The sequence below is a fragment of the Phyllostomus discolor genome, chromosome 10 (assembly GCF_004126475.2).
Source record: "Phyllostomus discolor isolate MPI-MPIP mPhyDis1 chromosome 10, mPhyDis1.pri.v3, whole genome shotgun sequence".
NCBI classification, from domain to species: Eukaryota; Metazoa; Chordata; class Mammalia; order Chiroptera; family Phyllostomidae; genus Phyllostomus; species Phyllostomus discolor.
The window spans coordinates 23,662,334-23,685,961 of record NC_040912.2 but is presented as its reverse complement, the minus strand read 5'-3'; the positions used below and the strand labels follow the sequence as shown (position 1 = coordinate 23,685,961).

General features: G+C 33.8%; 1 protein-coding gene across 4 annotated transcripts in view; it reads left to right on the top strand.

Annotated features, from left to right (window-relative positions):
* PHF14 (PHD finger protein 14) overlaps positions 1–23,628 on the top strand; it is a 183,221-nt gene that overhangs the window by 140,487 nt on the left and 19,106 nt on the right. Inside the window, exon 18 of one of the 4 annotated variants that reach the window (XR_004899612.1) lies at positions 333–414. The exons of 2 other annotated variants lie outside the window; for them this stretch is intronic. Coding sequence is in view for 1 of the 2 variants with exons in the window: in XM_036010575.1 (XP_035866468.1) it covers positions 333–344 (12 nt within the window). In the remaining variant the exon portion in view is untranslated. Of the gene's footprint in view, positions 1–332; positions 618–23,628 lie in introns of those variants that run through there. One more of the 4 variants, XM_036010575.1, reaches the window with a different exon arrangement.

Here is a 23,628-nt window from a genome sequence, read left to right as displayed (position 1 = left end):
AAAGAAATGAAATGGTTTTTACAAACATAGAAATTAAATATATAGCTATGTCTGGTACTTGTGAAACACTAAGAATGGCACATCTGTTGTGTTTTTTTCTTTATTTGAGGACCATTAAAATTATTTTAATAGAATGTCAGCTTTATGATTTTTAAAACTATAAAATTTAAGCTTATTCAAGTGTTAATTTTTTGTATATTTTTCACAGTAAAGAAATGTGGATTTTTTTCCCCCATTGAAACTCGCATCTTTGTTAAGGAGTAACAATTTCCTGCACTGGTAATGTTAAATATACTTTAGCTTTCAATTCATTGCTGTGGTTGTGTTTCCAGAGCCTGCTGTAAGAGATAAACCCATTGCAAATGAGGACAGCATTCATTTCCTTCCACCTCAGGCCACACAGAATTGATTGAGGTAATAAAATGACAGTACCCTGTAATATACTGAAGGCTCTTTAATTTGAAAACCAGTTCTAACCTGATTCAGAGCTTGTTTAAAGCTAATTTATAGCTTGTATAATTTTCAGCTGGCCAACCAAGGTAAAGGATGATATATGAAAACTGGTAAAGAATTAACCCATGATACATTCAGACCTGTCTTATTAAAGTCAAATGGTATTTAAAAACAGGTGGTGGGGAATGGTAGAAAAAATAATTAGTCATAAGCTTTGGGTGCACCTAAGTAACATTGACAACAGTGTAAATTTCCCAACATCTTATTTCAAGCCTAGCTTCTTGTCCTTTCTTTCTAAAATCAGCTCTGTTCGAATTTCTTCTGTTTTAAACTCCTTCATTTCTCATTACAGATTAAGGTCAGTGTGAGGCTGGGTACAGTCAGCAGCGATTGTGACTTCCACAGCGCCAGTCCTATTGTTGACACCCTGGCGATGCTGCTGCTAAGTAGTTCTGTCAGCATTTTAATTACAAATAACCTTTTTCAGGATGCAAGCTGAAAGAACTTAGACTTCTTCATTTTTATTTGGGCTTAAAAATTAGTATTTGATTAGTATTTGGCTTTTTGCCTTGTTGGCTTTTTTCATCTCTTTATTCTAGCGTATTTATTCACTTTTGACTCACAAATAACACAAGTGCCATAATAAAGTATTCTGTACTGTGAAAGAAGCCAGATTTTCAGAAATTTCTTGTCAGCATTTACAAGCAAAACATGGATTACATTTTTCTTCATGTTTAAATTTTGCATGGTTATTTTTCCCTTAAAAAAATGACAGTGCAGGATGGGCATATTTTTTGCCATATTCTATTATTACAGGATCCTAGAAAGTGTTGAAACTTTTAGAAGTGCATTTACCAGTCTTAACCATGCTTATCACATTTGGTACATTGCACATGTTTTCATTATCTAAGCTAAAAAAAAGAAACAAATTTAAATATATAACTTATATTTGTGTAAACATAAGTTAGAGACTAGGAAATTCTGTAATTTAGTCAATGAAACTTGTCTAGACATGTAGTTAGGTATTCAGACGAAAAGCCTAGTTAATCTACTTACGATGTCTGTGGTAGACATGGTCATACTTATTTTAATTACTTTTTTGAACATTATAAATAGTAATGCTTGTTATAAAGTAATATATAAAGATGAAAATAAAAATTATTCAGGACTAGCCACTGCTAACATCTTGTTACTATTTTCCCATGTGTATTTTTTTAAGATCTACTGTCATACCACACATGCCATGCATTCTCAGTGGGAGCAGTGTCACCCCAACGGGGCAAAAATTGGTTCTTGCAGGAGCAGAGACCAAACTTAATTGGTTTGTGACTCTCTGTTTTCTTATAATATCTTCTTGTTAGTATTTAACATCTCTCTGGTTTTCCTGGGTATCACCCAAGTAGTACTGACACCAAGTTGGGAAGTGTGTTAAATGTACACACGATCAGTACTACAAAACAATGACAAACAGATGGTCATGAGCAGGTAACTTTCAACCAGTGGCTTGATCTTGGAGTGATTTTACATGTGGTGCCGTGTGTGTGCCTGTCAGCCGCCATTGCTTTCTCCTGGGTGTTGTTTATGCTTGATCCTCAGTGCTTTTGTGTATGACTAGGGCTTTAGAATTAAATAAAAATAGACTATAGTTTATATTTTAACATTACAAATATAATTTAATCCATTGTTAATTGTGTCAGGTACTGAAATGAAAATGTCATATGATTATTTAGCAACTAGGTATGTTCTCTCTTTTTTTTAATAAATCTAGTTTTGACACATTTATTTATTTATTTATTTATTGAGAGGGGAAGGGAGGGAGAAAGAGAGGGAGAGAAACATCAATGTGTGGTTGCCTCTCATGTGGCCCCACTGGGGACCTAGCCTGCAACCCAGGAATGTGCCCTGACTGGGAATCGAACCTATGACACTTCAGTTCATAGCCTGTGCTCAATCCACTGAGCTACATCAGCCAGCCTAGTATTTTCTCTTATCAAGCAAAAGTTAGGGTTCACTATAAATGATTTTAAATATCTATTTAATTTTTTAGGTATTTTACTAACAAGTAAAATAGTTTTACTTGTTAGGACTTGATTTTATATTTTTATGTGAGTTATAATTTGCATATTTAACTTGATATATTATAATTAATATAAATAAAGATTACTCAGGAAATGTTATAAAGTTACATATTAATAGTTTTCATTTTTGATTAAAATTATATTTAGTCATTCATAATCTTGTATCAAATAAGTTCTGCTTTATTTTTATTCTTTATAATAAAGTACAACTTTACATATGCACATGAACAGATACACAGTACATATGTGGAGTTAAAATTTCATGGCAAATTTGGGAAAAAGTTTCTAAAAGACTCTTTGGGGGATGTTAAAGAAACAGTTGAGAAACACTGGCATAAATGACTTTTTTCCCTGCTTTTTCTCATGACATTACATAGTAAGCATTAAAAATTTCTTTTAAGCAAAGTCAGTGGGCATACTATTAAATTAATAAGTAAAAGTGGATTCACTTGTTACTGGAATCAGTCATTATAATCAACTTCATTTGAGATTTCATTTGAGACATTAATCCATAAGTGCGGGCAAATACAAGTATCCACAAAGTTTTAGATCACCTTGGGATGGATGGGCACAGAGAACTTATTTTTACAGCCTGAAGACTTCTATTTTTAATTTCAAGTTTCATTTTCATTTACTTCACTGTTGGTACAATTTAAGCTCATTGACTTGAATCATATAATATAAAAATTAATTTTTAAAAATTTTACTCCTTTTAAAGTGAATTTGGAGCTTATGTAACAAGCGATTCTGGAACCCAAGTAATCTAGCCAAACACAAGTATGTGGTTGTTATATATTACTTGTTTTAACAGCTTGGGGAGGGTTTTGTTTTTTAGACAAATATTTTACTTTTTTTCTTGTATGAGTAAAAAACTCTAATAAAAGCAAAGGCCTTGGAAATATTCTTATTACAGAAATTCAGGGAGTAGGAATGTCTGTAAAACATACGTGTTTTTTTTTTTTTTTGCATTCACAATGTTTATATACATAAGCAAAATTTTGTTTTATAGCAGAAAGTTTTTTAGATATGTTCTTTCAGTTCTACTGGAATGACAATAGAAAGCACTTAGTTTTGAGTAAAAGCAAAATTTAAAGCAAAATTTGTCCCTAGAACAGAATTGATTTATTTATAAATTTACGGTTTTATTAATAAGAAACACGTTAAGAGAAACTATTTAAATAATTTGTTTCAATTAAAAATTAGACATTTATTGATATTAAACCTTTAGATCCACCTTTTATTTCAATGTATACTTATTTCTTCTGATATTTGGAGAGTATTTAATACATGATTCAGTGTCATTTGCATTACACAGGAACATTAATTTTACAAACTCTGCTCTCAATTTGAGTAACTTTACATATTGACCTAGAAAAGGGCTTAATCAAGTCAGCCTAATTAAGTTAACTAATTGACACACTCTGATGAACTTCATATTGAAAGGAAATTAAAGGCAAATAGAAATCATCAGCCTTTGGTTTGAAATCAAATATGAAGGATTTTCAAAAGTTGTATTTAAATGAATAATGTATCTATTTTACACTAAACCTAAAACATGGATAATTTAAAAAGTTAAGACAAATATCTGGAGTATGCCAATCCTTCAGCTTTGTTTTGAAAGAAATAAAAAGTAAATTACCAAAAAAATGAAATATATGACAAGTAACTTTGGTACCTTTTAAAGGTGTAGTAGGTATACAAAAAGTACAGTAAATATTTCTAGAACTGATGAGAGTTCAATCAAATATTCCTTAGGATATGACTTAATGTACCGATGTACTTTTTGATCAGCCAGTCCATAAAAAAGTGACATTGACTTCTGGATTCCTATCAGGATGGTAGAGATGAGTTGGCCTATCAGATGGTTAATTTGGAGCAGGAACTTCCAAAGACCTCTGACTGGGAACCACCATCCCTACATGTGCCTTCATACCACCCTGCACACGTCCCTATGAATGAGTACCACTCTGTATACATTCCCACACATGACTCTGCATGTAGCTCTGTGCAGCAACCTTCTCGTCCATGCTATTTGTGATGTGCCCTATTTTATGACTTTCTTAAATTATACCTTTAAGACATAGGTTGTTCACAACTCACTAAACTCACATTTTTGTCTAGAGCAGAGCATGCTTGCTGTTATAATACACCCTGACTGACATGTAGGTCTATATAGTTTTGCTTGGTGTCTAGGCACATGGATACATACCTAGAAGCAAATACAGATAATCTAGCAGGAAATAATAACTTGCTAATAATCCTAATTTTGTGTAGACTTTTTTAAAGCTTTTGTGATGTGATCTTCTATTGTTCAGCAATGGTGCACTATAGATTTATAAATCCATTTTTTTCTCACCATACAATATTAATACAGACTGCAAAAATATACAGTAATATTTAAAGAAACTAGAAGTTCAAGCAAAGATGTTCAAATGCTAGGATTTGAAAGAGATTCAGGTAATAACATTGAAGTTTCTATACTTCATGTTAAAGTGAAGGGCTTCATACCAGTAGGATGGCAATAGGTTGCAAATTTTGGTATTATCTGACATTGTTCCCAGCTACTTACTGACATTGAGAAATGTTTAATTCCTGGGAAACATCTTTGATATATGGTCAGTCTTGTCACATAAATGTCAAGAAGCCAATACTATTTCTGTTTTATTTATTACCTGTGAGGTAATATATGCCAATTTCTATAAAATTGAAACTAAGTGAAATGTACCTTAGTAGCATGAGGTCTGTAGTCAAACAAACCTGGATTTGACTATCTACTCCTCCACTTAGTAGCTGTGCCACTCCTGAGTTTCAATTTCCTCATTAATAAAGGTAAATCTATATAGGCATGTTCTGCAGATTGGAGAATAGCATATGTAGAATGCCTAGCAAAATTTCCAGCCCATTAAATCCTTCATAAATGGCAGCACATATCAGTGTGATTATTATTATTGTAGTTACTAGTATTGTTAATCTCATGTTTATCCTGATTTATGAGCAAAGTCAAGCTATTTTATTGAATGTATGTTTGATATTTCATAACCTGAGTAAGAAATGCCTAAAAATTTATAGTAGCTCTTTACTGTCAAAAAGATTGCTTGAAAAAAACAGTATCGTCTATAAATTTGATTATTGAGACTTTTTTCTGGATTAATATGAAATTAAAGCATAGTACTATTTCACAATTTTTAAACAGTGGATTACACAGATACTGTATTTTTAAGCATCTTTTAATTCAGGACTGTGTTGTTGAATTTAATATGATACTAAATTCTTTCTAATAACAGAGCCCATTAGATAGGTGGTATGTGCTCAGACTTACCCTAAAACAAGTAATATCTCCCTTAAAAAAATCAGTTTGTTAGAATTATAAAGCATTGACACAGGGAGAGAATTTGTTCCCCAAGTTTATTTGAGGAAAATACCAGTGTCACCTTAAGTTTTATTCATAATAGTATACTTATTTATTTAGAGTAGTTGGAGTCAAAATTTAAATGTAGAAGTGCCTTTATAGATCAGCTGGTCAGCTTTCTCCTTAGACCTCATTCCTCTCCAGATTATCTCTGTGGTTAGGAAATTTGGAGTTTCAGGAAATTTGTGAACAAGTTGTTGAAGACCCATAATAAGTACCAGGGGCCAGATAAGGATTTTGAGTTTCTGTCTCCAAATCCTTTTGGTCTTTCCTCTATATGGTCCTGGTGTTCAGTGTTCATTTATGTACATTTGTGGTTAGATCTCTTTTAACCACAAATTCCCAAATGTTGTATAATTTCTATGATTACCTATGTGGACTTATTGTTTGACATATTTTCATGTAAGTTTTTAAACATTTTTTTTTTGCATTGTGTTATATAATAGACTGACTTTTATCAAGAGCATAATTTGATATATATTTCCCATAGGAGGTTTAATCTGTATACAGATTTATTCTTTGATATTGCCAGCTTCATTTTCCATCAGTGAGTGGTATATGTGAATCTTTTAGTATTTTTGTGTTAGATTTTTTAAACCTAGTTTCAAGTTATTTGTTCCTGGCACCTGTGAGTTTTGTATTTCTATCACTATATTAGTGGTATTGCTGTTTCTGCTTGATACTTCATTTCCTTATTATGCAGTCTCATGAAATGTAAAAATACTGCTTCATGAAAGAATAAAAATACTAGCATATTTTCCTCAAGTTCTCAGACTGTGAGAATTATTTGCCTACAAAATTTTAGGTGGCCACCTTTTGAATATCTATATCAGAAATGGCTAAATAAAATGAGTGATTTGCTTGAACAAATAGTTTTACTCATTATTTTTAACATTAGAATTGCTTAGACAAGTTTTTTTGCTGTTTCACTGTCACAGGTGCCTCTGAGTTAAAGCAAGTAGTTTTATTGCATTTTCTCTAACGTGCTGTAGACAACAATGTTAAATTTATTATCGATGCAAAAGCATGAATCCCAAACATGTAAAATTACTGATTTTAAATTTTCTCAGTAACCTTAGAGATCCTCAAATGTAAACGCTTGATGCCCTTTTCTGTTTTTGTAGTGGTGCATCCAGCTATTATTCACTGCCCCATACTGGATCATTTTTATCTACATCTTGTGTTTGTTTTGTTTATATAGAATAAATATTTGTTTTCTCATTTTTCGGAACTAAAAGAGATAAAATGGGCTTGAAGTATCAGCTATAATTTATTGCTTGAAAAGAAAGGCCTTATAGTGGTATTGTACGAGAGAGAAAACTACCTAAATCATTTCAGCAGCAAGCTTATAACCAAGATAACATCAGCATTTCCCTTCTTGAAGGAAAATATATGTGTTTTCCATATATTAAAGTAAGGCAAGCAGTATTTTATTACAAACAATATGACAAATTTAACCTCTCACAGTCAAAGACTACCTTAGAGAAGACTTTTTTTTTTGATGGGAGAACATAACAGTAAGCTTTGGTTTTAGCCACATTGAGTTTAGTCGCATACACACAAGATCATCAGGAAACTCCTAAAATATATTAAGAAGTGAAATAGTGCTCATCTTAATAGTTCAGAGTTTTCTACTTTAATTCTCAAAATTACCCTGTATAAACATAGTGAGAAACTACATTAATGATATAATGGCTAGTGGATAAAAGTTGTCAGTTTGAAAAATCTAGATTTTTCTCCTCACAGAAAAAAATGTAGGTCTGTGATTTAGTATTGCTTGTATTTTTTTAAAGATTTTATTTATTTATTTTTAGAGAGGGAATGGAGGGAAAAAGAGAGAAAGAGAGAGGGAGGGGGAGAGGGAGAGGGAGAGAGACATCAATGTGTGGTTGCTGGGCATCATGGCCTGCAACCCAGGCATGTACCCTAACTGGGAATCGAACCTGTGACACTTTGGTTCGCAGTCCATGCTCAATCCACTGAGCTATGCCAGCCAGGGCTGCTTGTATTTTTTAAAGTTAAATATTTGTATAGAATAAGAACAAGATAACACTGCACTATTTGATATATATTAGTTAATAACTAGAATAAAAAAGGTTTTAGTTATGTTAGAAAAATTTGACATGCTTAGGGAATTCAAATTTACATATCTTGACTTTGACTTGATACTGTCTTTTCTGAGAATGAAAGGTAAAATTTTATTGAACTATATTGTGTATACTAAAATATGCTTTAAATAATTTTTAAGATGGTATGTTATAGTAATTTGTAAATAAGATAAACTTCATTTAGCATGAATGTTTTCTATACATAACCATGCAGCCTTAATTTATTTTAATTATTACTATTTTCATAATGCTACTTACCTATGGTATATTCAGTAAGAAATTAAATGGCAACTTAGTTTAAGAGCTGTGTTTTAAATCTGTTAAGTACTTTGTTTTCATTATGCAAGGAATACATATTCTTTATAGTTCACTTGGAAAAAGTAGAAAAATAGATGAAGAAAACAAAAGTCATAACCTCTCTCCAAGAGACTACCACTATTAACGTATTGGTGTATTTCTTTCTAGCTTTTCTTCTTGCATTCATTTAACAAATATTTACTGAGCATCTTATTAAGTGCAAGGCCCAATAACAGTTGCTGGGAATACTAGGTGTCCGTAACAGTCTATAATGCCTGTCCTCATGATGCTTATAGTCTGTCAGAAAATACAGACAAATGACATGAAAGCTCTGGAGGAAGAACCCAAAGAACTGTTAAAACCAGAAGCAGGGGAACTAACCTGGTTTGATGGGTCCCAGCAAATATTCTTGAGAATTTTAGAATATGGTAAAAGTCCTCCTTAGATTCCTTTGCCATTATAGGCATGTGTTCTCACTTGCTCTGTCTGTCTGTCTGTCTGTCATATTTTAAAAATTCCATTGGCTCTATTGGTGAGGATCTAGAAGGAAAAATATTCTGGTGTGCATATAGCCCTCATATCTGAAAAATTCATATCACATTAAAAACCACTATCATATCATTATCACTGCTATAAACTTAAACAGACTGAAAATGAACCAACCTCCAAAATGTCTGTTAGGGAATTACTTCCCTTGGGCAGAAAAGAATTTAGCATTTTCAAAATATTTTTATGATAATATAAAGTTGCTTAGTCACTTGTTATATTTTATGGAAGCATTTTATTTTTTTCCAGTTTTAACACTACTGTTGTCCTAAAACATCTATCATAGTTTCATAGCAATTTTGTAATAATTTTATGTTAATATATTTAATTTAGTCAAACTATTTAAAGGCCTATTTTTCTAATCAAATAATCATGTGCTTTGTTTTTACCATTGTAATGTTAATGAATGTGAAAAGTAGCATGTATTATAGATATATGTAATAGTACCATAATCCTATTTCATTAAAACAGTAATTTAACAATATCATAGAATACTAACCCTTTTATTTTTTTTGTTTCATGTAGTTTTATTCTATACTCTATGCTGTACATTACCATATTCTAAACTTGTTTATTAGTATTAGAAAGTAAACTAAGGAAAATAAAAAACATTTAATATTTAAAAATTTTTGTTAAAACAATGGCAAATAAGCTCTTGAATATGTTGGGCCTAAATTTTTCATTATTAATTACATTAAATTAATTATATTAAAATGTTTCATTGGAAAATCTAGACTTCTAACACTATGTTTTATAATATAGTTTCTAGTGCTTTACACATTTCCTATAATTATATATTATATTTACATACTACAAAATTATATTTTGAAAGTAAACAATTTTGCTATGATCTAAGCCTTTATTTTTTAAATTAATACAAAAGAATATCAGATAAAATAGTCTTTCACAGACTCCACTCTTTTGTATTTTTTTATTGTTATTCAAGTACAATTGTCTCCATTTGCCCCCACTCCTCCCCCCATTACAGCCATCCCCACCGCCCACCTTCCATCCCACCCCACTTTGGTTTTGTCCATGTGTCCTATATATTTGTTCCTGAAAAACCCTTCCCTTTTCTCCCCCCATTATCTCCTCCCACCTCCCTTCTGGTCACTGTCAGTTTGTTCTTAATTTCAATATCTCTGGTTCTATTTTGCTTGCTTGTTTGTTTTGTTGATTAGGTTCCAATTATTGATCACATCATCACTTTTTAGCTATTTTTATTTTTATACTACAGGAAAACTTCCAAATAGTTATCTGTGCTCAGTACCTCCATTTTCTCTACTTCCTCCAAAACTGGAAATGTTTAAAAAAATAAGTATAAGAGTACAAAATATTATATACCTCCCCATTAAGTCAAGCAGAGAAAATTCTCAGAATATTAAGTTGAGGTTGAACATTATATTGAAATCAGGAAGATTATTCTGATTTGACTGTTTATGATTGGGTGTCTAAAGCAACATAATTGGGTTGGCCAAAAAGTAAGTTTGTTTTTTCCAAAAGATGGCTCTAGTAGCATTTATTAGCCTTTAACTTAATTAAAAACAATTTTGTTAGAGTGTTTTGTGACAGCTGTCATATTAGCATGCATTAAAAAATTAAAGTTGGTGAATTTTGTTCCATTTTAAAGATGGAAGAAAATATGCAACATTTTTGGCACATTATGCTTTATTATTTCAAGAAAGGTAAAAATGCAACTGGAACACAATAAAAGATTTGTGCAGTGTATGGAAAAGGTACCATGACTGATCAAATGTGTCAAAAGTGGTTTGCAAAGTTTTGTGCTGGCGGTTTCTCACTGGGCAATGCTCAACAGTCAGATAGACCAGTTGAAGTTGATAACTGTCAAATCAAGACATTAACTGAGAACAATGTTACACCACACAGAAATAGCCCACATACTCAAAATATCCAAACCAATAAATTTATTGGTGAAAATGAAAAAAGTGTCTTATTTTGCAAAAAAAAAAAAAAACCATACAGACTTTTTGGCCCATGCAATATATACACATTTTTTTAAAAAACAGCATTTATAGAAGTCTGCTATATGTGTTTCTTTCATATATACAGCTCCATACGGTCATTTTCAGCATAACTAGGAGATGAAAATGTAAAAGGAGATGGAAGAATGTTCTATTCACAGTAAAGGCATTGAACTCACTCTTTGTGCAAATCAGCACTGGAGTTGTTTTCTGTTTTTTATCCAGATTGAAAGTCTTAGAAACCAGGAGAAAGAATATATTGCATATTGATTTTAGGGGAGGGGTATTTTATGCTGCAGGAAAAGTTTGATTAATATGGGAGATACAAAAATGCAATATTCAACAAAAAGCCCTGGCTCTCAAGAGTAATTTTACTATGATTCTCTTGGTCTTCCCACCGTGCTTCCAGTCATCACATCCATGTCTCCGAAATTAAGGAGGGAAGCAGAAGTACACAATGGCATCTGCCAGTCCTTGTTTAAACTGTTCCAGCCAGGCTTTCATCTCTGCTACTCCACTGAAGTGGTTGTCTTAACAATTAAAATGCCTTGTCACTTAAAATCCCTTTGTTGTCAGACTCAATAGTCATTGTCCCTGTCTGAATCTTACCTGAACACTCAACACCATTTAATTATATTGACCATTTCCTCTTTCTCAAAACATTTTATTATCTTGGTTTATCTTGCCCCCCCCCAATAGTTCCCTAATTTTCTTCCTATATCTTTGCTGAATTCCCCACTATATCTAAGTTTTATTATCATGGCTTAGTCCTTGGGACCCCTTTTTCTCTGTTTGTATATTGTTGCCTAGATGATTGCATATAGTCTCATAATATTGCTGTGTTGGGACTTAAAACTTCTAATAAGGAGCTTTGAACAAATAGCTAAAGATTGTCTCAAGTTTAATATCAAAACAGAATCATTGTTTCCAGATCCTTCCTCATTCCCATCAGAACTTTCTTTTCGCATAATTTTTCCCAACTCACCTCCACCATATTTGGGTACCAAAAAACAAAGGCATCATTGTTAATAACTGTCTTTTGTTCCCTCTATCTGCCTATCAGCCTGCCCTGACTCCCACCCATATCGTAATTCTTTTCATTCCCACCACTGCTGTAGTACTTGGAGCCACCATCATTTCTGATCTGGACCATGGCAGTAGCCTTCTCCCTTATTTACTTATTTTTATAAACCTAACATAACCTCTACTCTTATTCTCTGTACTGCAACCACAATATGCTTAAAACTCAAAATCAAATCATATTACATAAATTCTTAAACCCCCAATGGGTTCTTATTTTTGCAAATGGAATAACCAGTATGGCTGCTGTAGTCTCACCTAACATTTCATCTCTTGCCAGGTATGCTGACCTTTCTGGTGTGCAGACCAGCTGAGCTCATTTGTACTGCAGGGCCCTTGCCCTTGTTCCTTACACCTGGAGTTCTCTTCCTACGTGACCAGGTCCTTCAAATCATTTAGGTTTCAGCCTGAATTCACCTCTTAAGCAGAGGGACTTCCCTGACTACTTTGTTTAAGAAAAAGTGTGCTCTATCCTTTCCCTCTGTTTTTTTTCCTACTACATCAAAATATGAAATTATTTATCTCTTAACAATGTACTGTGTATCTTTCCCTGTGGGAATTTAAGATCCATGCGGACAAGGACATACTATTGTTGACCACTTGTTTCTCCAGCTCCTGGAGCAGAACCCGGCACACTGAGGACATTCATATATTTGTAGGTTAAGCAATGAATAGAAAACATTTCTATATTACATGTGCAAGTTTGTGTGCTTCTTCATATAATAATTAGCATCTTTATTGAAATGCTAAAATTGTACTTAGAAAAGGAACTGAAACTTGGCATTTTTATTCTTGTAAAAAGAAAAAAGCACTTCAACCATGTACTTCTGAGCTCAACATTGGACCACACTTTTTTGAAATATGTCTTAAACTTAATAATAGCTGCCATTTTTTTGAGCACCTACTGTTACAAGCATTTTACTGGTAAAATTTGTGTGCATAATTCTATTTTTAATTTCCCAAATCATCACTTGTGAGTTTAGGGTTTTTTTATTTTTACATTTTACAGGTGAGAAACTGAGGCTGAGAGGTCACGTGCCCCGCCCAAAGTTGCACCAATAGTAACTGCCAAGGCAGGATTCAGATAGGTGTGTGCGGCGCCAAAGCCTACACGTTCTCCATTGTGCTCTTGCGGGTGTCTGGTGTAAGAAAATCACACAACTTGGTTTTTCAACATAGGATCACTTCAATTCACAGAATATGTACATATACAAACACAAACCTCACCAACTTGTTTTGTTTTTATACATGCTCTGTTTTTGCCAACATTTGATTTAAAATCATTGATTCATTATGGTCAACACTGACTCATCACAGCAAGCAGTGCCAGGCAGCACCTTAGGAGACATGAATTCCGATTCCAGCTTTGGTCCTGGAGAGCTGCGGGGCCCTGGGGAAGTCAGGCATGCCAAGGATAGCTCCTCTGTCCGCAGAGCTAAAAGAATGGGTCAGATGACCCCTCCTCTAAGTGAGGTACCTCCTAGCCCTACAATCTTATGGCTGTTAACAGAGAAGACTGGCCTGGAAAAGACTATTGAAATTTGTTGTAGGTTGGCAACTGATTTATCTCTTGAATGTGAGCTACTTATTTAATGATTCGCTCTTCTTAGAAATACACATAGTGGGCAGTATTCTTGCTTTAAGCAGTCTTAAAATTTAGGGAGGTAATTAGAAGAATGTAGATACAGAATTTAAAAGCTTTGAATAATCTATGTTGCATTGTTACCTACCATTGATTATCCTCATGTTATCAATAAAGGCTCTCACTGAATTATCTTAGTTTGTAACAGTGTTTCATTTGATCTCTTGACATTTCCAGGTGCACACAAATAGGGATGGTTTTACTTCCTCTTCTACAATTTTATACTTCATGTCTTTTTCTCTTGCTTAGTACTATTTGCAAGTATATCCAAAACAAGATTACTTAATAGTGGTATATTTATCTTCACCCTGACTGTAGCAGTAATGTTTCTAGTGTGCGATGCTAGCTTTGAGCCAAAACCTATGTTCTGTTAAGAAAGTATAACACAAATATACATGCAAAATGTAATGTTGAAAATAAACTGCAAGTCCTAGAAGAATATATAATATAATGTCATTCCTGTAAAGTGTTAAAATATAAAAACACACCAGGGAGTGGTTAATATCCAATTCCATGTACAAGGGAGGGAGGGAGGGAAGGAGGGAGGGAGGAAGGAAGATGGGAAGACAGGATGGGGCAGGACTCTTCAGAGGTCTTCGTAAGTGTTCTAAATTATGGTTATGATGATTATGTTTGCAGCATTTCATAACAAAATCTGATTTACTGAGGAAGCTTGGAGGTGTCTGTTGAGTAGCTATAAACAATGTAGGAGACAAATTCAATACACCTGCCCTGGTTTTTGTGTGGCTCAGTGGTTGAGACTGGACTGCTAAGCAAAAGGGTCACAGGTTCGATTCCCAGTCTAGGGCACATACTTGGGTTGTGGGCCATATCCCCCATGGGGGGCACTTGAGAAGTAACCACACACTAATGTTTTTCTCCCACTCTTTCTCTCTCCCTTCCCCTCTCTAAAAAATAAAATAAAATCTTTTTAAAATTATTTTTAAAAAATTCAATACATCTTCACATTTCAAGTGTACAAAAGTCCTGAGAGCAGGGATCAGCTCTGTTCTCCTTTCTGCTCTGAACATGTGGTAGGTAGTCAGTGTTCACCGGGTAATTATTGACTGAAAATAGGAAGGAAAGGTAAAAGGAAGGGAGGATATTTTTCAGTAGTTTTCTCTCTCCTCATTCTTACATATAAATCATTAAAATCATTAACTTTTTAAGTAAATCTTAGTTTAAATAAGGCATTTAGATGTTGAAAGCCTAGTTTTCCTAAAGAACAGACTGTTCCTAAGTTTCCCATGCAGATTTCCAGAAATCAAACACTGCACAGTATTTATGGTGCTGCTTGTAGTGTACGTGAAACATGTACCACAGAATCATTATGGGGTAGCTGCCTGTGTGCCGAGTCCTAACGATGACTCAGGCTGCCTACTTTCCGAGGGGACAAAATTAAAATGCTGTCGCAGTCTCAAAGGCCTGTTAGTGCTGAATTCCTGTTTTATTATTGTTTTGATATTGACTATATTAAGGCATTTCAAACTGTGGTGAAATGCAGAATATACAGTTTATACAAGGGAGGGCAAAGGTGGGTTTACAGTTGTCATACAAATAAATAATACAATAATTACTAATACAAGGACAGACTGTTTCCTGTCCTTGTAACTGTAATCCTATGTTTGCCCATCCCATATCCTATTTTAAGATAAAATTGAATAAAGGAAAGCTACATTCTATTTATGTATTTTCTGTCTGTGACAAAACGCATACCAGTAATTAAAAAATAAGTAAAATAACTTCTTAAAAACCCTCTCATAGTGCAATAGAGAATTTTAATTTCCTTTGTAATTGTTGAGCATCTCTATTATGAAAACACTTTTGAAACATTTAATATATTTTTTGACTTATCAATATGGTTGCCACGTAATGTGACTATGAAATCATTAACTTTTATTTTCTCATTTTTATAAACTTAAATGTATAACTTCATTTGTTGTTAACTATTGCATTATATCAGAATTTTTATATACAATTTAACAGCATACTAGGATTTTTTTCAGTCTCTTGAGTTTGAACTCTCAACATTCCCAAGAGTCCTCAAGAGTCCTTCACGGACCTTATGAATCTTCTTCTTACAAATAGAGGCTATTTTTTTTTTCTCGGAAAGTAAGCTTTTGTGTTAGTAGCTGCCAAGGAATTGAGAAAGCCACGGACCTTGATCATAAATCCTCTTTACATGAGCTATTTTGAAGAGCAGTCATCCCAGGGTAATGGCAGAATTTTATGTTGCTCAGAAAGCAATTTTTGTGACATCTTCACAATACCCCTTTGTGTCCTCAACTATTTCTGTATCCTCATGAGATTTAGGAAATCTAACACAACAAATCCTGAACATTGTCAGGGTGCTTGGAAACTGAAAAGCAGTTGGTGTGTTTATAAATAGTCTTCAGGGAGCAGCACCATTGGCCTGTTCCGGATTTGATGGCTGCTTTGGGATCAGTTCTGCAAGGTAGACCTAGGACGTTTTGTATACCTGAGTCGATATCTATTGGACAAAAATTAAGTTACTTTGGAAAAGGATGCAAAGCCTCCAAACTGTATTGATCATGAGCAATTATAATTATCCATGTGTTACAGTGGAGAGAGAATTCTTTGGAGTCAGAGCTGAGTTTGAAACCTGGCTCCTCCTCTATTAGTGTGTGACCAAGGGCAGTTCCTCAGTGTGTCCAGCCCTTGGTTTCCTCAATGGGAAATGGGAATGATAATACTTACCTTGCCTGGCATTTGTGGTGATTACATAGGAGGCATGTAAATCCTTGTTATTTAATAGGTACTAAAGGGGAGAAAACTATTTTTATTTTTGTTTCCAATACATTTATATAGTAGGGAATTCGTTCATAGATTCAGAAATACTCATTGAGAGGCTATGTGTGATGTGATAGCCTCACCAGTGCCGGAGGATACTGTGGTAAACAAGGCAGAAAATCTGCTGTCTTGGAACTTACACTCTAGTGGAGCGAGGGCAAGTGATCCCCCCCGCCTCCCTGCCAGAGTTGCACAGCTTTGGACACTGTGTGTATCAGTCAGGATTTGAATCTAGGCTTGCCGGTCGCTGACCACAAAGCTGTTTCCTCTGGGACACAACTGCACAGAAGAAGCAGGACAAATACACAGCATGTGTGGAGTGACCATCCGGGAGCACTGTGTAATGCTAGAACCAGAACAGGCTAACAGCGAGTACAGCCTGCCTTTCTGTGCCATTTCCCACTCCTGTCTTCTCTGTCCCTGGGCTTCAGCAGACTTGGAACTTTCTCCCTGTTCCCTCTACCTGGAGTGCTCATCCCTCTATTCCTTACCTTACCTGTCCTTATCCTTCAGCTCTTCAAGGTATTTGTCATTTTCGGGAGGGTAGGGGCCTTCCCTAAAACTTGTAGATTGTTCTATCAAAAGTATTTTGAGGCAAAGTCAACTTTTTTTCATGCATGAAAAATTAATGTGCCATAGGAGATGTGTTACTTGAACGTCTAATGAGCAATTAATTTCCAATAAAACTGTGAAGATTAATGGGTTCACTCTGGGAAAAATAGCATTCAACTTGAAATAGATATTTGAGGCAACTTAATCAGTTCACTTGGGAGTAAAGTTTTAAAAATTTGCTTTCCAAACATAAGTTTATTCCTGAAGGATGTAGTCCTCAATATTGGTTATCTTAATGAAAGAGCAGTGTAAGTTACGTTGAGAAGTATTTGTTTTTAAAGATTCGCCGTACTAACCTTTGAGCATGGGGGATGCTGTAGCCCAACTCTATAGAAAAAAAAATATTAATCATTAAAAAAATTCTCCTTATGAATTGTCATGGTTCAGTTTTCTTCCCTTCACATTTACATGCCCAATGAACATTATGATACACCTTCTCCACTGCAGGGCGGTTTTATGCACCGCTGTCTGCCTCACTGGAACACGGGCTCCTCTGGGCAACAAAACCTCTTACTCATCTTTATTATTTCTATCACCTTGGCCGCTGTCTGACACACCATTGTTGTTCAGTAAACTTTTGTGGGAGGAAGAAAGGAAGGATTCTAGGAATAGAATTTACTTAGAGTCAAGACCATCTTTAAAAGATCAATGTTTTCAAGTGAGTCAAAGGACAACTGTATTCCAGACTCTTCGAAAATGAGATTGCAATCAAGTCTGTCACTGTGTTGCAAAAGAAAATCAAAATTGGCTTTTAGCTTTTGATTTACTAACAGTTTCATTTTGTTTTGATATTTGTACACAGTTTAGTCAGTGTGAAATTAAATGATGTTGCTATGAAAGTATATCTTTTCTTCCAGATAGTAGTCAGATGTTGTTTTGGAATCCCTAACTAAAGGTACTGAAATAAAATGTCAGTATTAGTAGGAACAGCTACTACCCCCACAAAAACTACAATATGAAATAATACAAGCAGGTCTTCTTATATCTTATTATATTACCAGTTGAATATTGTCCTAGTGGTTCTTAAACTGCATGAGTGAGTCCCGAAAATAGGACAATGAATGTCATATGGAAAACATCAGTCAGTGTTGCTGAATAACTGTGTGGTTTTGCTGGTGAGCAGTAAACACTTATTTATACTGTACAGTCTGCAGTGTGCTGTTCATATCAGAGAAATTCTAAAACCTCATTATCCATAACTCTGATTGCTTCAGCATACTATTTTGATGAGAAACTTTATGGTATTTGAAACCAAAGTATATATATTCCTAAATCATCAACAAAGAGTATTTGCTTACTTGCCTGTACTTACTTTGTCTTGGGATAACTTTAGATTTTAAGAGTTGCAAAAATTGCTTAGAGTATGCACTTCTTATGTTAACATCTTAGGTAAGCATAGAACAATTATTGGTCATAAACCTTAGCATAACATTATTAAGTAAACTATAGAGTTCATTTGTATTTTACTGGTTTTGCCAATTGTCCTTTTTCTAGCCCAGGATCCCCTATTCATTTTGTCATCATGTCTCCTCCAATTCGTGACAGTTACTCCTTTGTCCTTGCTTTTCATGACCTTGACACTTTTGAAGAGTACTTTGCATTTATTTTGTAGACTATCTCTTAATTTAGATTTGTCTGTTACTTTTCATGATTAGATTAAGGTATACATTACTGGGAAAGCTACCAATTCAAGAACCATGGTTATTGCTTATATTAATGAATAAATAAAATATGCTATAAATAAGTAGTTTCCAGCTTGTATAATGAACTAAGCTATTGTTGAGTAATTTCTAGTCATAATAAACAGTGCATGCATCTATGAAAGTTTTAATTAGTTAATAACTGATTCTTCTTATTCAACCTGGAGATCTCTTAGTGATAGAACTATCTATAATTTGGTGATCTTGCATATCTCAAACATTTGTTGACATTATTTTACCTTTAATTTGGTAGAATTTTTTAAACTCTTGGGGATTTAAACCTGTATATTTGTATTTGGGGCAAAAACAACATATGTGTACCTGTTGGGAAAGCAGAGGTTTATATGTAATCTCTTTAAATATTATCACATTTTGGATTTTTGAGATTTAGTGATAGTATATGATATATGCAAAAGTATTTTCTAAAGAACCTCTTTAAATGTTATATCTTCATAGACCATAGACTTTAATTAATATATATTTGACATATGGTATACTCATTTGACAGTATATTTATGTTGGCCAGTTATGGGATTGGAGGGATTTTTTCCTATAATTATTGCTAACTACATACCAACTTACCAACCTAAATATGTAAAAAGCAAGTAATATCTTTTAAACGAAAAATGTTATAACTGAAGGGAAGTTGCCAATGTGGGGCCTCTAGTGTACAGTTCTAGTGTATACTTCTATGTTTATTTCCCACATGTTAGAAGTCTACCAGGGAAAGAGAGGTGTTTTTGTTTTTTTTTTTTATCTTTAAGACCATAAGCTCCTCAGGTGTTATTAAACATAGTCATCATACAAGAACTCATTTATCAGAAGAAGAAAAGAATATGATGGTATTCTTAGTTCTGGGAAGTCAGTAACACATTTTAAACATATCTTACACACCTAAAAATTCACATTATGAAAGTTGTGCTTTTTCATGTTTATGAGAAAGTTAAAAGCTTATAGATTTGGGTTTATGCTCATTAATAGTCTACTCTAACATACCATCCATCATTCACTTTATTTCCTCCCTTTTATCCTACCTAGTTTGCCAGACCCTCATCTTCTACTCACTGATCTTCACTTCCTTTGCTATAAATATGCCCTCCCTAGGTGGCTGGGCAAATTTTTATAGTCTTTCTTCCCAGGTCAGAGAGATTCCCTCTTAATCCCAAATCATACTTGGGAAATCCAAAGTCTTATTTTTAAATGCCCCTTTTCCATACTACCAAAAGCCACCACAAAGAAATAAAAGGTGACAGAAGAAACTAAAGCATCAAAAAGCACTAGATCTGCTTCAGAATCACCGATTGGAGAGATGAGTGACTACTCAACAGATAAAATAGAATTATTCATGTATTCTTGCACATGAAATTAGATATTACTCTTTTATCTATCTTGCTATTAAAGGATATGATTTTTGTAATATTAAATAAAGGGAGATTTCTTTGATTAGCTGTCTTTTGTTTAAATCACTACTCAGAGAAAAAAGAAATTTATAAAATAACTCCATTCTGTTTAATGACATATGTGTTTGAGCTAGGTTTACTAAGAACTTCCCTATTTTAATTTTACAATATAGTTCTAGACTTTCTAATTAAACATGCAACTTCTGTCATAAGAAAAAAAAACCTTGTATGCTTTTTTACAGTAAATTTAATTAAGCATTTCCTGTAAGTTCATTTCAGTATCTATCATGGCCCACTAAAGTTGGAATTCAGTTGTAAAATGGTAGATTAATTGCCTTTTGTATTAAATGAAATAAGAATCTCAAATATGCAAAGTCAGGAAATTTAATTGTGTTCCTCAATTGCTTATTCAATGCATTGGAAAACTGAATGCAGAAGTACAGAAAAAAGGGCCAAAGGTTGTTAAATGTAGCACATCACACACATTCTGCACTTTACTTAATGATCCAAGTATTTATTGCTATGAAGTAAATGTACTAGTAAAAGAATTATGGTGGAATTATAAAACATTAAAAACTCTAATTAATTTTAGTCTGGAGCATGGAGCGTGCTCATTTTGCCTAAAACATTTTCATTATCATCAGTATTTTTCCAGTTATTAAGATAAATTTTTGCTCACTCTGCAGCACGAGCATATTTTCTCTGTTAAAAGCACAGTCTTAAATGCTGTTGAGAGTTATATCTGGTATGTGTTTTGTGTGAAGAAAAGAAAGTTTTTGATCACAGACTGGAACAATATAATATGTATGGCTTTCCTACACTTGTTCTGTAAGTAACAGAACAGGTTAAGTGTGTCCGTGTATTTTTTGCCAAAACTACATGCTAGCTCCCTCTCATATGTATGTTAATATATATATTAACATTGAAAAAGGACTATTATTAAAGTATATGGATGGTTTTATTCAGTTGAATCCTGTTACAATAACTAATTAGTCAATGGCATATTTAAAATCTAAAGAAAATATCGTAAGAAAATAGAAATACTTTTAGTTAGTGTTTAGTTGCGCCTTCTCCCTGCATTTCACTGTTGTATCACCATGTGGCTTTGCCTGCTGTGAACAGCAAATTCAGTAAAGTAAAAACAAGTGACATCATTCTCTTTGTAAACATAGACCCCCCATTAGGCTTATTTCTATTTAAAATAGTTCAAATGGCCAGATTATGAAGGGACTTATTAAAAGAAAGCTTAAGTTTTCTGATTGTGAAAGTAATCCATGCTCAGAGAAGTAAAATAAGAAAATACATGAAAGCACAGCAAGGAAATAAAAATAACATAGCCATTATGAACATTTAAAGCACTCAAGAAAGGAATTTTAGACAGGAAATCAAAAGGAAACAGCGGCCTTAAATGACACACTAGATCAGATGGATTTAACTGATATCTCTAGAGCACTGCATCCCAAAGTAGCAGAATATACATTCTTTTCAAGTGCACAAGGAATATTATGTAGGATAGAGCACAATAAATTTAAGAAGGCTGAAATCATATCAAGCATATTTTCTGACCATAATGGTATAAAACTAGAAATCAATCACAAGAGAAAAAAAACCCTGAAAAACAACGACACGGAGGCTAAATAATATGTTGCTAAATAATGAATGGGTTACCTGTGAGATCAAGGAAGAAATCTAAAGGATACCTCGAAACAAATGAAAATGCGGACACAACAACCCCAAATTTGGGGGACACAGCAAAAACAGTCCAAACTGGGAAAGTCATAGCATTACAGGCCTATCTCAAGAAGCAAGAAAAATATCAAATAAGCAATCTAACTTCACACTTAAAGGAACTAGAAAAAGAACAACAAACAAAGCCTAAAGTGAGTAGAAATAAAGAGTCTCAAAAACAAAACAAAACAAAAAGTTAGCGAAAACAAGAGCTAGTTCAGAGAAAGAAAAGAAGGAAGGAAGGAAAGATGAAAGGAATTTTAAGTAGAACAATGGAATGCAAAAATTTCACTTTAGCTGTACATTTTTCATTTTAGCTACAGTGCTTTATGTTTTTTCTACATAAAATCTTCTAGTATATTTTGTATTTACTTTGAATTTAGAAAACTTTCACTAAGTGGCCATTTTTATTTCTTAATCTTTTTATTTTGAAATAATTTTGGACTTATAGAAAAGTTACAAAAATAATTAAAAATAATTCTCATTTGGCCTTCGTCCAGCTTCCTGCGGTGTTACCATCTCCCGTAACCAAAGTAAATTACTGAAACCAGGAAAGTAACATCAAGACAATACTATTATGGACCATAGTCAGATTTTTCCAGTTTCCCCACTAATGTTCATTTTATTGCCTAGGATCCCACATTGCAGTTAGTCATCATGTCCCCTTAGTCTTTTCCAGTCTGTGATAGTCCAGACTTTGCCTTGTCTTTCATGACCTTGACACTTTTGCAGACTACTGTTCAATTATTTTGTAGTTTTTCCCTGTTGTTTTCTCATGAGTAGATTGAAGTTGCACATTATTGGGAAGGACACCACAGACCAGAGCTGACGTGTCCTTTTCCGTGCATCACACCAAAGGTTTAATGTTACTGTGTGTCACTACCGGTGATGTTGACCGTTGTGACTTGGTTCCGGTGGTGTCTGACAGGCTTCTCCACTATAAAGGTACTCTGAAAGCCATCTCTAAAGATGTAAAGAAGCGATGGATAAAGTCCCTTTGTGTAATTCTACCCTAATGTCATCAGTGCTCGTGGACTGTAATTTGAATCTAAATATTACCTGAGATGTAGATATTCTGGCTGCTAAAACAAGTGGCATTTGTTTGGAGTTGGATACCTCCTAAGAGAAAGGAGAGTGGGATGGACAGGTTTTATTAATTGGCATCAATTCTTTGAACTGTCATGAGAACTAAGTCAAATTTGTAAAGAAGGAAAAATGGAAGACCCCCTCTTTTACAAACTGGTGCAAGCTGAATGGCATTTAGACAAAATCTTGCAAGTTTATTCAATGTTAAGAGGGATTCAGTGTAGATAAAAATGGCAGTGTTTTTACTTATTTCTCTGTTAGAATAACTGTTTAGTCTCATGTTGTCACCTGGAGCACTAGACCATAATTACATTGTTGCCTCACTACAGCAATGCTGTTAGGTAAGAAGAACAAGACGACTAAGGAACCATATTCTGTCGTATGACATTATGAGTATTATTGTTATATGAATAGGTATTCTTGAAATTCCACATGTACGTGGCAGATCCACAAGGATGTCACAATCAACACATTTTTTGGAGGATGAATTAACAAGCTTAAACATTAAGAGGTAAATCGGTCTATTTCCCAGCGGCCCCAAAGGGTACATTTTCTTGCTGACTGCTTCAGAACACTTCATGAAACAAATGTCAAACTTGTCAGGGCTGTCACCAAGAAAATGATCCGTGTGGCAAAGGTCTTTCACTGGGAAACAAACAGATGTCTTTTCTCAGCAAAAAGTGACAAAACCCTGCC